Raw genomic sequence first — 15,259 nt, forward strand, 5'->3', positions numbered from 1 at the left:
ACTTTTCGCGCTTTTGGCATGATAATCTCCCAAGAACGTGCACACCGAGGAATCAAACTAACTGTGGGATAAATTATTTCCAGGCGAAGTGCCGGAGACAATGCCAATATGCCAAGCAGACTGCTTTATTCTGCTCATAACAAAAGCAAGGAGAGGGAGGAAGCACCACGAGAGAGAGCGTCGGAAGCGCAGAGCGACTGTTTCTTTGACGATGCCAGCGCAGACGTAACCCGCGCCTTTACGGAGTGGTGAGGCGAAGCATCTCAAGTGACCAAGGCACCGACGTGCCAGCATGTCGCCTTTCACCGCGCCTGCATGGAGTCATGCATGGGATCATTTGACACCCAATAGCAGTCAGGCACGAAGAGGCACCAGCTATGAATCTTTCCACGGGCTCTTCCTCAAGGCTGATTGTATAACGGCCCATGCCAACTGGCCTGCAACATGGACAACAAGCCGGCTGCCAGCTTTAAGTTCGACCTACACTTCCCTTCCCCACACATAAGCCTCGAGCAATTTCTTTTTACTAAAGGCCAATGACAGAATTGCACATAACGTTAAGATCCAATAAAAATACACTAAAACAATGAGACCCATCAATTAATGATTGAAAATCCGCTAAAAAGTTCACCAGCCGCTACATGTGCATTTTCTCCGCAAAGAGGCACTGAAAATTGCAAAATTTAGTGAAACTGCTACAATGGCAACACTGGCTCCGACTAGAGCAGGAGCAGAGCAGTATTACTGTTACCTATGATGCATAACTTAACTACGATATGCAAACCATGCTGTTTTAAGCTGCACACCACTGCAGAGGCGGTGCACACAGAGAAGTATCAAGCACAGCAAACTGAATGTGCTGCTTAGAAGACATGCCAGTTGCAAAAGCATAACCATTTTATTTAAAAATGACATGTCCATTTCCAAACGCTGACCGTAGCAATTAATCAAAGCCCTTGCGGAATTGTAAAGGAACTATTGAGATTGTTTGACTGTAAGAACATGCACTAGCAGTACTTCCAGTCTGCGATAGTGGACGTTGTGTTCAGGCTTGCTCCATGATGGTGTGTTCTTGATAATGGGCGAGTGAAGAAAAATATGAGGTTGAAGGGAATTCAAATGGAATAGCGACTAAAGTGGCAAAAAAGTAATATTAAAATAGCAAAAATCCCCCATACAAGTGCTAAACAAATTGGCGGCGGTTTAGCTCTGGATAAACCTGGAGTGGCGCGATAGCTACAGCTGGCAGAGTGGAACTTGCTCAGTTGAATTGCAAAATCAGTCTTTCGCTGCTCAGTCTCTTTGGGCGTTCCTGCTTCATCTTCGTCCCACTTGACGCGGCGCATGCGCACAGCTGTTGCAGCTCGGTTTCGCCGGCGTGCTGCGCCGCCGGCAGCAGCAGCAGCTGTTCCTCATCACGTGACCGGCCATGGCGCCGCACCGCCGACAGCTGCTCCGCATCACGTGATCAACCACATGACAGCGTGGCGGCGCCGCCATGCTGAAGGCTCGAAATGCTACCGTAATGTAGCTATCACTACAAAAAATTAACCAAAGGGAGTTTAAAGATGCTGCCAATTCATTTCCAGTAGACTCACAGTAAGGCAAATGATAAACAGTATGAGACCATTTAAATGGTTTTTCATATGACAGAACGTAAAAAAAGAATGCTTCAGACGAACTGTTTCATGCTTGCTTATGTTAAAATAAACTTTCGCAGTGACGGCGAATCCCAGCGACCCCGCGCAATGGCACTCGCAAGGCGTACACGCAGTACAGTCAAGGAAAGAAAAAATGCTTCTACAAGGACACCCTTGGTCTTGATGTGCAAGCCTTTCCCAGACCTCGTCCTTGCTTCCAGTACTGTTAACTTCAAGATGCAAAACCGAAAAAGCACTAGCTGCAGTCCTGTCAAACAATGTTTGTCCCATCTGAAGATGGCATGATGAGATGAGGTGGTTGAAGTGCCCTCAATGTAGCACATACTGCTGGTGCAGTGCACCCAGCGTTATGGTGACCAGAAGCTCCCGCCGACCCTGGCGTTGACACTTCAATCTTCCACCCAGTGTTGTTGCACCTGCATACACAGTGACAACATGGTACAGTCAGTGTTACGTCCCCACTTCTGAGGCGGTACACTAGGGTCTGCTTTCTAGAAGTGTCCACTAAGTGGACGTGCCCAAATCAGCATGGCTTGCAGTGAGCATGTTGCTTTTGCTCTAGAAAAAGGCAAATGCTGGTGCTGTCATCAAGGATCGCATCAGCTGCATGGAAGCTCCTATTGCTTTTACATCAAACACAGCCACCTTCTTTGCTTTCAAATGTTTCAGTATGCGTGGTAAACATTCATAGCGCACATTTTATAACATCTACTTCTGCACTTTGAGTGTTCATGCAATGGCAAGTGCAGTTCCAACTGTGGTGACGTAACAAGAAAGATGGGTCAGCTGTCATCACATAGCTGTCACCTCTCCATTTTGGGGCTCCATACCAAAGAGGACACTTCCAGAATACAGGCACAGGGACCAAGATTTGCATCCAGAGAACAATGCATCCATTAGGCATCCCCACATCAGCAGCGAAGACACCGTGTTTTCTTGGTTGAGGTGGCTGTACTGTGTGTAATGAACATGGGCCAGATAGGGTAAGCCGTGTAAGGACCCAGCAGAAGGCTAATAACCATTCCTCAGTCCTGCAGCCACTACGAAGTGCTGAACTCATGAGCAGCAATGAATGGGGCAGACATTTAGGCTATGGTGACAGGGCAGCATGCCAATGCATCAATGTTGCTGTGCAACATGGAAGTGGCATCCCTTGTCACACTTCACCAGGACATGACAGCTACTACTCTAGTGTCCTCGCATAAGGCACACAGGCTGTAAGATGTAAACATCTAATGTATTGGGAAAAAGGTCAGCTCTTTTCCTACCGTGAGAAAAATAACCCCATTTTGTGGGTTTTCGTCAAAATATTCTGGTCCAAGAACCATGAACTAAAGCGGCTGTTCGGGCTTGTTGGTCAGTTACCATGGTTAAAGAGTGCAGCGCGAAAAAACAAGGACAAACGATGAAGTGCACAGGACTGGCGCTGACTACCAACACATTTATTAAGAGAAAAGAGCTGCTTTTTAAATGCCATCCAGAACCCACGTGACCAAAAAATCTGCAAAAAAAGGCAAACTAAAGAGAAAATTAAATAGTTTTCTATCTTCAAGGCAGATGCCCATCATGTTCATGAACGGCACAGAAGCGTGTAAAATTGGCATACATATCTATTAGAATGCCAGCGATGGTCAATGGGCATGGTAGGGAAAGACTTAATGTGGCAAGCATGCACCAATCACAGGCAGCAGAACACTAAAGCTCTGAACAGTACAGGTGAAAGGCGGCTTTGTGTTGCCTCACAGCGGCTGTATAGATGTCTGCAACATAATATTACTGGTATCTTGCCTTACTGCTGTACTTTAGCAATGTCTGTAATTCTGTGCGTGCACTGCGACTACAGTGAGCATGTTGTGAGGCAGCTCACAGCAAGTGTCATCATGGCTATCAGCAACAGGCTGTCACATAATCACCAGTTGAAAAACCCACCAGGAAGGAAGCAGCCAAAGAGAACTAAACAAAAAGCACGAACAATGGACTTCACACATAAAAAAATACAGCGCATAATCATTGGCAAGCAGCACAAACGAGAACACAAAGAAACGAAACACAGAGAATAAGCATTCTAAGGTTTTTGTCTCAATCTGTGTTCGGCAATTATCAGTTTAAAGCAATTCACCAAACTTGCAGATGCTTTTCAGCCTGTGTAATGTCGACATCCTTACACTTTCATTTTAAGTGTAGGTTACTTATTACTATGCATTTTTAGGTATTGTTACATGAAAAAGAATACTACAACACTCTGGTCACATGCTAGGATACACTCATTTTTATGCCACCATTCAAAAGACTCCATTCATGCAACTTAAGGCAAAGTCAACAGATATGAGTATGCACCACTGATACCGTGAGATGTACCATCAACAACGAATGAAACGCAAACATGAAAACTAATGTGCCAAAAAAAAAAATGAACATATCAGCTCCTTGAGAAAAAATACAGGCCAGGTTGATTAACACTTCAAATGTACAGTCTTTGCACCTCCAAAATCAAATTACCCTCACCTGGTATTGCGCTTCACCCACCCGTCTAATAGCTTGTTATTTTGCTGCTCGTGGTCCAGTTGTCTTGTTTGCATTTCATTTGTTGCTGATAGTACAGGGTTGCCCAATGTGAAATAGGTAACGTCTGTACTCGAATCTAGGCCAGCCAAGATTCTAAGCCAACACCTAGAAGCTGAAGGCCAAATAAAAAAATTACAGGACTGCACTTGTCTGCTGCAGAACCATAGGCTGCAGACGAGCAGAAATATTGTCTGTTTAATTTAATTTAATTTGTTTCCCTTTTACTTTTGTTTCTTTAAAGCCTTCTCACGTATTTACATCATTTTTCATCGAATCAGTCACACAAAACCTGCTTCAAACGAAGTATTTATTTTCACAAATTCAATTTAATCAATTAACTAATCACAATTCATCAACCAAACTTCTCCCATTTCAAGATGTACTCACGCACTACCTAACACAATCAAACTCTTGCACACTTATCTCCATTGAACGACACAAGCAATCGTGCGGGCAAAATTTATGAACACTTTTTGCTAACACCACATAACCATAATGCTTTCGCATTAAAAACGTTCCTCAAATGTAAGCTAGCAGAAAAAACAATTAGGAATGTCAACAAGGACAGCACACAACAGGGACAGTACACAACAGGCACTTATTTCCACGAACCTGCTCCCATTCACTCGTCCTCGTCATCGCTGACCTCCTTATCGCTGTCCTCTTCATACAGTGCACAATCTTCTGTGCCATCAAGTGCATTGGAAATGCTGCACTTTCAGAACAAGTGCACAACCAAGGTTTCCGAGATGTCATCCCAGGCTGCAGCGATCCAGCTAGGTGCAACTCCTAGCAATCGCGCGCTTGATGCAGCCTGTTGAGTTAGCTGGCACATTTCACTAATCCTGTGGAATGCCTCACTCTCTTGCCAGCTCCCTCGCTTTGGCCTGTAGCACTTCTATGGTCAAAGAAGTGCCGCTGACCTTCGCGATTTCACAAACTCTGCCAGTGCTGATTCCACTTCGGGATGGCAGCTCTTCTTCAGGCCCATGAAGGCCCTCGTCATTGCGGCGCAAGCAACAAGTTCATCACCCGCCGTGGTGGTTCAGTGGTTAGGGCGCTCGGCTAGTGAGCCGGAGTACCCGGGTTCGAACCAGACCGCGGCAGCCGCGTTTCGATGGAGGCGAAACGCAAAACGTGCCCATGTGCTGTGCGATGTCAGTGCACGTTAAAGATCCCCAAGTGATCAGAATTATTCTGGAGCCTTCCACTACGGCAACCTTCTTCCTTTCTTCTCTCACTCCCTCCTTTATCCCTTCCCTTACTGCGGGCACGGTTGAGGTGTACACCGAGATGAGAGACAGTACTGCACCATTTCCTTTCCCCAACAACCAAATTCCATCAGCCTGCCCACTCTAACGGCGAAAATTCTTTTCGTCCCAACTGGCTTGCAGGTTTGAAGACTGCTCTGCAGTGAGCACTTTTAACTTGAAGGCGGCGCTATAATAACACCATCTGCTTGGCGCAATGATGTCTAAAATCTAAACTGACCTAGGAGTTTCATATCTGTTGTTTTAAAAACACTCTCAGCCTAGATTTGAATAAATACAGTATGACTGCATGGCCGCCTTAACCCAAGGCTAAAGAAAACAGCAACATGACTCTCAATGCTATGTGATATGCCACTTGTAAATGCCACCGGTAAGCAGCGTAATTTCACCCCTCAGCACCTTTAGACTGTTTATCGAGAGTTTCAGGCTCAAAACCAGCCCAGTGGCTTGCATATTTTTTTGACAGAGGCTGGACATCTAATGCCCAGACTGAAATGCTCTTCCACTGTACCACCGCTATGACTCGCATAAACCGCCAATTTCCGCTGAGGGCACTAGCAGCACATCAGGACCTTGTGATGACTGCCTCACAAAGACCAAAGCTCACCTTCAGCCAGCACCAGTGGCTTCTCCAGCAAAAACACAGTCTGCTTCCAGTGTGTTGGTTCTGCATCCACAGCTGTGCTAAGGACAACCTGTGAAAGAGGAACAGAGGTTGACTGAGACTGAGTAAGAAAGACTGGTCTCTCTCGCACCACTGAAAAAAATAAATAAATTGCCACCTGTGCGGAGTACTTTCTAGAACCAATATATGGCTATAAACAACTCAGCAATGAACACAGCCAATTTGCAAGTCAACCCAGGAGAAGACATACACATAAAGACACACTCAGCATGAAAAGGGAGCCTGATGCATGTATATGGATACGAGCACTTGTGGATAAGTCCAATCAATGCTTTAGGTCAAGGATGGCTTTGCCACATCTTAGGCTTACGCACCATGGGTGAACAGGCTTTACAAGCTCCTAGCGATTTGTGCTTGATGCGGCCTGTTGGAATTAGCTCGCATGTTTCAACGGTCCCACAGAATGCCTCTTGCCAGCTCTCCCGCTTTGGCCTGTAGCACTTCTGTTGTCACTAGATGTGCCGCTGACCTCTGCAATTTCATGAACTACGCCAGTGCCGATTCCACTTCTGGATGGCAGCCTTTCTTCGGGCCCGTGAAGGCCCTCCTCGTTGCGGTGCAAGCAAAAAGTTCACCACGTTGCCCCCTCTAACGGCGTACATTCTTTTCGTCCACGCCGACGTCCCAACTGGCTTGCAGGTTTGAAGACTGCTCTCCAGCGAGCACAACTTTTTGCTTGAAGGTGGCAATATAATGACATCTGCTTAGTGCCATGATGTTGGTGAAAAACCACGTGTGAAAAACTGGCACTGTCGCAGAAAGTGCCCAGGCCACCTCACTATGGACCCTAGAAATATTTGCTAATCTCCTGTCTAGCGCCCGCTGCAGGGTCGTCTCCGTAATACGCAGTCAGAGTGTGGGAAACCCAGTGACTGCACACGGCTGGGCTAGTCAATTGCTGGGCCGTGTGCAGTGACTGCACACGGCTGGGTCGATCAATTTGTTTCATTTGCCATTAGGACCGGATGAATTTAATTCTCAGAATGCCAACCACAAACGCGCAGTAACGCCTAGCTCGCGATAACAAGTCTAGATGTAACTGCTTTGGGTTCTGCCCGCGCGGTGGGGCGTTATAATTGCTCATTCTAGCACCCATTCGATAATTCGAACTTTGCTTATTTCGAATTAACAAGCTTTTACTGTACTCGCGGCACACCACAGGGGGCAGTCCTCTTCCCCCTCCTCTTTAACATTGCTATGATGCACCTGCCTGGCCAACTGAAGGAGGCTGAAGGTATACAGCATTCGCTGTATGCCGACGACACTACCATCTGAGCCACTCGGGGCAGCCTCGGGTACATCGAGGAACGCCTTCAAAGGGCAGCACACGTGGTCGAAACGTATGCCGCACGTTGCGGCCTACAATGTGCCCCTCAGAAATCAGAGTGTGTTCGTATCCGGCCCTCACCGAGAGATAACGCGCGAATAGTCCTCTCCCTATCAAACGGCCGCACTGCAGAGGCCCAAGAGATCACGGTTCTAGTTCCATAGTCACCACCAGCTTCGTGTGGACACAACACTGGCCAAACTCCATAAAGTAGGAATACAAAGGGGCCGTATGGTATGCCGTGTTTCCAATGGGCGAGGTGGGCTCCGCAGTAAAGATGCCCTGCGACTGGCGCACGCTTTTGTAGTCAGTCGCATTCTTTACTCGGCACCATACCTCTGCCTACACAAACACGAACAAGCCAAACTCAAAGCCATTATTCGAAAAATCGTTAAGCGGTTTCTGTGCCTGCGGTTACTACATCCAACAGCTGCCTTGAGGCCTTGGGTATGACCAACTTCTTTCAAGAACTGAAAGAGGCACACCTCCTTAATCAGTACACGTGCCTCATGCAAACATCATCTGGCCAGGCCCTTCTGGCCCGTTTACATATACAACACTCGCCTAAGAAACAAGAGAGGGTCCCGGTACCCGAGCTATGGCGCTACCACCACCCTAGTACGCCCTCTCCCTTCTAAGATTGACACTCATACTCATGACGGTCGCCGTACAGCCCAAACACGGGCTCTGGCACACAAGTACGACTTAAACATGGAGTCTTCTATGTGGATATTGCGGCCCTGCCACCGGGGGTGGTTCACAGCCGCAATTAGGCACAAAGACAGGCAGGTGGACGATGTAAGTATTAGGGCAGCTGGCCCTTCTGACGCAGAGGAGGTGGCTATTGCATGGGCCATCTCCAATCCTGCTTCTTAACACATCATCACCTACTCCCGCGGAGCGTGTCGAAGCTATGAAGGCGGTCGCATAGCACCCCTAGCAGCATATTTCTTGCGTTTGTGCATTCGCAATAAAGAACCCACCCCTAAACACCTCATCTGGACTCCAGGCCATCAGGGTCTTCGAGGAAATGAGGCTGCACATGCGGCTGCCCAAGCTCTCATCACCCGGGTACCTCATACCGACTCCGATACTTCGGATGTGGGACAATTCTTATTTCACATTTCTGAAATTCTGCAATATTATCAGCATAAACATCAACACTGCCCATCCCCAGCAAAAGGGCTTGGGAAAGCAGGCGAACGCACGCTCCTCCGACTCTTCACTAATACTCTAGTATGCCCGGCTATAATGAGACATTTCGATCCTATGGTCTCTGGCCGGTGCTCACACTGTGGGGAGGTGGCTGACACCTACCGCATGGGGTTGGCCTGCCAGCAAAACGCAGCCCTTTTCCAAAACCCGACTCTACCCGAGAGGACTGGGAGGCAGCCCTGCTTGGCTGCTCGGACCTGCAGGCCCAGCAGGCCTTGGGCCAGAGGGCCCGGACGGCGGCTTCTACCAATGCGGTCCCAAACTAGGGACTCCACCTACTGTATAAACGCGTGTAAGGGCCGCACCCGTGTAAGGGCCGCACCCCGTATTCCCAAAGGAAATATTTGAAGAAAAAAAAAATCCGTGTAAGGGCCGCACCCAAACTTTCCAGGAAACACGCAAGAACAGCCTTCGAAATACATGCGCACAGAAGCTTCGAGGTGCCGCCCATGGATGGCGCCCGAGGCCGCGGGTCATCATCATCATCTTTTCTTCTGCCGCGAGCTTCTGCTACTGTACTTCCGCTATCCGTATCGGCATCGGTATCGCCAGGTCTAACTTTGTTCTGTTCTGGCTGTCAAAGCATGCGTTTTTTGGTGATTGTGTTAGCGTGGTCGCTCGGCACAGTTGTTGCTCTCGTGCGCTGTCGTTCTTCCCTTTTTCATGAACTGCCTCCGAGCATTGTCACTGTTGCACGATGGGCAAGCACCTCAACAGCTACACGGCAGGCTTTAAACTGAAAGTAGTGGAGTTCGCTCTCGAACACGGCAAGCGTGCCGCGGGCAGAAAATTTGACGTGGACGAGAAGTGTGTCCGACGGTGGTGCGGACAAAGGGATGCGTTGAAGAATACCAGTTCCAAAAAGCTCGCTTTCCGAGGCAAGCCATGCAAATTTCCTGAGCTAGAAGAAGAGCTGCTATGCTATTCAATGGAAGTGCGGAACAACGGCTACGCGTTGACAACGGACATGCTGCACGTGAGGGCACAAGCCTTGGCGCGTGCTAAAAGCATACCGCACGAGGACTTCAAGGCTAGTGCCGGCTGGGTACGAAGATTTCTGAAGAGGAAGGGCCTATCATTTCGGCGAAGGACCACACTGTGCCAGCGGCTGCCCCCCGACTACACCGACAAGGTGCTCAGCTTTCAGAAGTATGTCATCGGTCTGCGTCGTGAGCACAACTATATATTGTCGCAGATAGCGAACGCCGACCAGACCCCCGTGTGGTTCGACTGTCCCGAGAGCTGCACAGTTGAACTGAAAGGAAAGAAGAGTGTTTTCGTGTGGACAACCGGCGCGGAGCACCAACGGTGTACCGTTATGCTGTGCGTAACCGCAGACGGGCGGAAGCTGCACCCCTATGTCATCCTGAAAAGAAAAACGATTCCTAAAGGAGTTTTCCCCAAGGGAATTGTAGTTCGCGCCCAAGAAAAGGGCTGGATGGACGATGAGCTTGTGCTCGACTGGGTAAAAAGCACTTGGGAGAAGCGCCCAGGCGCCATGCTGGCCCGACAATCGCTCCTCGTCTTGGACAGCTTCCGCGGTCACTTGACGGGTAGGGTTAAGGAACGCCTGCGCGGTATCCGCACAGACATGGCCGTGATACCGGGCGGCCTCACCGGCATGCTGCAACCCCTGGATGTAAGCGTCAATCGGCCTTTTAAGGTTGAATTTCGAAGGCAGTATTCGGAATGGATGGCCAATGGCAATCACGACGAGACGCCAACAGGACGGCTTAAGAGGGCACCGCTCGCGACTGTGCTTGGATGGATTTTGTCCGCGTGGAATTCCGTGTCGACCGACATTGTAACCCGGAGTTTCAAAGTGACCGGAATTTCAAACAGTTTAGACGGGACCGAAGACTACTTTCTGTGGGCTGAACATTTACCTGAACACAGCACCAGCTCGGAGTCTGAAGACTCCGTGACTGATGCCTGAACGGTAAATAAATGCCGCGCATTCCAGATTGGTTTGCTTTCACTTGAAAAAAAAAATTTTCCGAAAATCGCGTGTATGGGCCGCACCCCGAAATTTGCCCCCCGAATCTGGGAAAAAAAGTGCGGCCCTTACACGCGTTTATACGGTAGTATGCAAGGAGGCTTCCCACTAAAGGAAGCCCTTGAACCCCTCTCTGTATGTATCTATATCAAATAAATGCTTTACACCACCACCACGCCGCCGCCTCCACCGCTCCAACCTGCTCATCTGGCCGTACCATCACGTGCTTTCAAGTCATGTCCAATCAGTGTGCCCAACGGAGGCGCATCAGAGAGTGAGAGGAAAAACGCCTGCTTTGCAAACTTTTCCATTTTTATTTTTCCATCCTCTCCTGCCTTCTACCTTGCCCTGAACCACACTGACAACGTTCCTCACCACGCCTGTTGCCCCCTTCTTGCGCAATCTGGGAAGCACGCTCCTGGCGGTACGCGGGCCGCCGGGCTTTCGAGAAACCGCACTATATGCGATCTTCGGTCACGCGCTGCTGCGTATTATGCGGTACACCAATACATTGAACTCTATGGGAAGCAAAGCGGTTGTCACAAAAAGCCGCATATAATGCAGTCCCACATTATAAGCGGTTACATTATAAATGGTCTGAGCTGTATAACATTGAATACAGAAAGAAAAGTACACGACTGAGGTTACACAAAACTGAAAGCACCGAGAGACTCATAAATAAACATGTATAACACTGCCTGCACGCTATGCAGGCAGTGTCAGCCTTGCCTGCACGCAATGCAGGCAGTGTCAGCCTTGCCTGCATTGCGTGCAGGCAAGGCTGCACACAGTGCAAGGCACCCCAAATGCATATGACCATGCTGCTATCAACTTTATATCATTAGATGCAGCACATGCAGACCGTCACAAAATAAGTACAAATACAGCGTTATTGACTAATGTTCAAATTGTGAAGTCAAACTGCGGAGGTAAAACTGCAACCTGCAGTAAAAAGAGCCCCCTACATATAAGAACAAATAAATGAACGAGCATCCTAAATGTCAGCTAGGCACCAAAAAATGATCAACGTTGTCTCACTGTTTCTCTGCAAGCTTAGGGGTTCCTGTACAAAAAAAAATTATGACCACGTTCGCTACTCACAGGCACAGGAAGTTCAAAGGTGCAGTCGAAGTAGCCAGCCAAGGCGGTGACCTGCTGAGTTCCCGGCAAAAGCTCCAGCTCAAAGTCCGTCGCAAAGTCACTGTCCTCCATGCTGCACGTGTTCAAATCCAAGTTCTGCACAGATAAATTTCCTTCGTTTGTTTTTTGTTTGTTTGCCTACTTAGGGCAGATAGTGACTGCTGATCCGAATCGCGAGAGGGAAGTAACTAGAAGAATAAGAATGGGGTGGAGCGCGTATGGCAGGTTCTCTCGGCAGTTCACCAATATTCCTCATGAGAAAAGTGTACAACAGCTGTATCTTGCCAGTACTCACCTACGGGGCAGAAACATGGAGGCTAATGAAAAGGTTCTGCTCAAGTTAAGGAAGACGCAACGAGCCATGGAAAGGAAAATGATAGGCAGAGTGGGTGAGGGAATAAACATGGGTTAGGTAATGACATCCTAGTCGAAAGCAAGAGGAAGAAATGGGCTTGGGGCAGGGCATATCTAATGCGAAGGCAAGGTAACCGCTGGTCCTTAAAGGTGCACTAAGAGGAATCTGAACTCGGTCTTTTTATCGCGGGAACTCTGTCTACACGTTCCGGGCATTCTTAGAAATTTCGAATTATTGTCCTGTGCGGCGGATTGCCCTAAATAGATCAAATTAAACGTCCCGGCTCCTGCTTTAATTTTTTAACTAACGCGGCAGGTAGGAGGAGTCAACCAATGTGTCAGCCAGTCCCGTGACGGCTTGCCGCTCTGCCATGGGAGGAGTGATGCATAAATCAAAGAGTCCACGTGTATTTTTATTTCCATGGGCCTAATTTGCGACTATATTGTCTGTGACTAAAAAAGCAACATAGAAGCGAAAGCGAAGCCACCACTCGACTGGGTGAAAGGCACTCCCCACGTTTGCTGACTCTGCCTACCTATTGCATTGAGTTCAAAAAAAAGGCGAGAGCCGGGACGTTTAATCCGATTTATTTAGGGCAATCGGCCGCACAGGACAATAATTCGAAGTTTCTAACAATGCCCGGAACGTGTAGATAGAGTTCCCGCGGTAAAAAGACGAGTTCAGGTTCATCTTTAGTGCACCTTTAAGGGTGACGGAGCGGATTCCAAGAGAAGGCAAGTGCAGCAGGGGGCGGCAGAAGGTTAGGTGTGCAGGTGAGATTAAGAAGTTTGCGGGGATATGGTGGCCGCACCTGGCAAAGGAAAGAGTTAACTGGAGAGACATGGGAGAGGCCTTTGCCCTGTAGTGGGCGTAGTCAAGCTGAAGATGATGATGATGATGGTGTGTTACATAAGGAGCATGTTATGTAAAAAATATCTCAGGAGTCTCAAACCTTAGTGTGCCTGTCAAGTAGATGCGCTAACCTTGGCAAACTGGTCATGACACTGTCGACACGCTCGCCCAAAGCAAATGCAAGCCAGTGCAATATTTTTCATCAGAACCAAGACAAAAAAAAAGATAGAATTGCAGTGACTAATCAAACAAGCAAGCAAGGACATCCACCAAGCCCAAGCCAGCAGCTTGTTCCACCTACAGCCATCTTGAGTAAAAATTTTGTTAGGAGTGCAGCCTTGTTACAATGTCTGCAATGTAAACAAGTTTCACTCACATTACACAGGGGGACATGGATGCTACTTTGCAACCAGTGTCCAGATCTCTGTGCATGTCACCAAATGCTAGGTCACCTTTCGGAAAGTGTCTTTACAAGACACCCAAATTCACATCTCAGAGATGACACTCATTTTCGGTTCAACATGCCCTAAGCAACAGTCACGTGCTTGGTTCTTTACCCGTGTTACTCTGCAAGCTTCGCTCCGAAATACTAAAAAGGCACTTCTTCCACCTCCAGCTTATCCAACACTCGTCCATAAGGGGTCACTGTTTGTAAAGGGTGCCCTCACTTCTTCCCGTACTCAGCCGCCTCAAATGGCTCCTTCTCCCAAAGATCTACCTCCACCAATTTTTTGGTAAGTGCCTTCTCCCCTTCACTGTTCACCTCTCACTCCCTTCCTCCAACATACTCTCCATCCTTCCTAATCACATGTTCAAACCAAAGGAGCCTTGACTCCTGTAGCTTCGCACCCAAGTCTGCCATTTTAACTGTACCATTCTGCACCCAATCCCTCCCGGTCACACCATGCATCTTGGCTAAGCATTCTCATCGCAGTTGCTTCCATCATCTTGATATCTCGTTTCATGCAGTACTGCTGAAATCAAGCAGGCGGGTGATTATCACCTAGCCACACATACCAGAACAGGAGCTGGCCGTGCCGAGCAGACGCTCGAGGCCGTGACGTCCATCACGTGGGCCTCAGCCAACAGCTCCCGCCGCATGCAGCTCATCCTGAAGCCCTCCACATTGTCCCAGAAGCCCACCATTCGCTGGTAGATGCCTGCAAACGGGGGAGAATGACAGACTCAGGTTTCCATCAAAGGCACATGTGCAGGCTTGCAAGCATGGGAACAAAGCTAAGACAACCATCAGGAAGGAAAGGGACAGAAACACGCACTGCATAAACAGTGTCATGGTGCGCATTAACCGCATGTGGTTTCACAAGTGATCAGACAACTATTTTAAGCTTCCTGTCCCTCAGAAGGATTCCTATTTCACACATGTGCTGTCACAACAGGAAGTTCAAGAAGCTGGTCAAGTTAAAAATAGGCACTGCAGTATGTCAACGTTACACCACTCCTTCCTAGTAGCAAGAAACAATGCTGTTAAGCAATGCTTGTTTCACATGACGGCATCTACGCATGAGCAAGGCCTGTTGATATGCGCACACTTACCGTATTTACACAAAAAATAAATAAAGGCGAGACAAACGAGATATCAGGCATGATACAGAGTGCTTGCATTTTTGCTGCGCGGCTCTGTCGCATCACCCTTGGTGCTGGCCTTGAGCAGCTGATATGTCAACGCGCAGAACCGGCATTCCCACTCCGCACAAGGCCACCTATGATGGCTGTCGATAAGCAGCAAACCGGCACCAGCCCACTCCCCAAACGTGGCCACAGTTTGCGTCTGCTGATAAGCGGCGGCCGCCCGATAACGCATTCGCGTTCTACTCTTAATAGGCGTCCTCCAAGTGTTTTTTTACTTCCAACCGTGCACTCGGCGCTCAAGGTAGCGTCGATAGTTGATGAATGGGCCGCTGTTCCTATCGTGGCGGCACCCCCACTCGAAACTGCAGCGCCGCCGGGGAGTGTCGGTAGCCGACGGAAGAGCCGACGTCACTCGTGTGTAGTTTCTCTTTGGCGGTGATGCATTTGACTACTCCTGGCTGCGTTTCACAAGTTTGTAATGCAGTGCTTCGTCATTCGTCATTTGTGGCTCCGGGTCCAGTAAGCGGCCGGGGCTCGTTCACGGCTACATTCAAGATGGCTGTCATTCTTTACATCGGAGAAACGAACTGCATGCCTGGCCG

The 15,259-nt window shown here is 48.6% G+C and overlaps 1 protein-coding gene across 1 annotated transcript in view; it reads right to left on the bottom strand.

The window, feature by feature from the left end:
* Positions 1-857: 857 nt before the first annotated feature.
* LOC144104772 (protein arginine N-methyltransferase 3-like) overlaps positions 858-15,259 on the bottom strand; it is a 28,823-nt gene continuing 14,421 nt past the window's right edge. The window contains exons 6-9 of the mRNA XM_077637952.1: positions 14,085-14,227; positions 11,822-11,956; positions 6,105-6,192; positions 858-2,077 (exon numbers count right to left, since the gene is read on the bottom strand). Of these exons, the coding sequence (XP_077494078.1) occupies positions 1,971-2,077; positions 6,105-6,192; positions 11,822-11,956; positions 14,085-14,227 (473 nt within the window). The 3' untranslated portion in view covers positions 858-1,970. The remainder of the gene's footprint in view (positions 2,078-6,104; positions 6,193-11,821; positions 11,957-14,084; positions 14,228-15,259) is intronic.

Source organism: Amblyomma americanum, chromosome 9 (genome assembly GCF_052857255.1).
Source record: "Amblyomma americanum isolate KBUSLIRL-KWMA chromosome 9, ASM5285725v1, whole genome shotgun sequence".
Classification (NCBI taxonomy): Eukaryota; Metazoa; Arthropoda; class Arachnida; order Ixodida; family Ixodidae; genus Amblyomma; species Amblyomma americanum.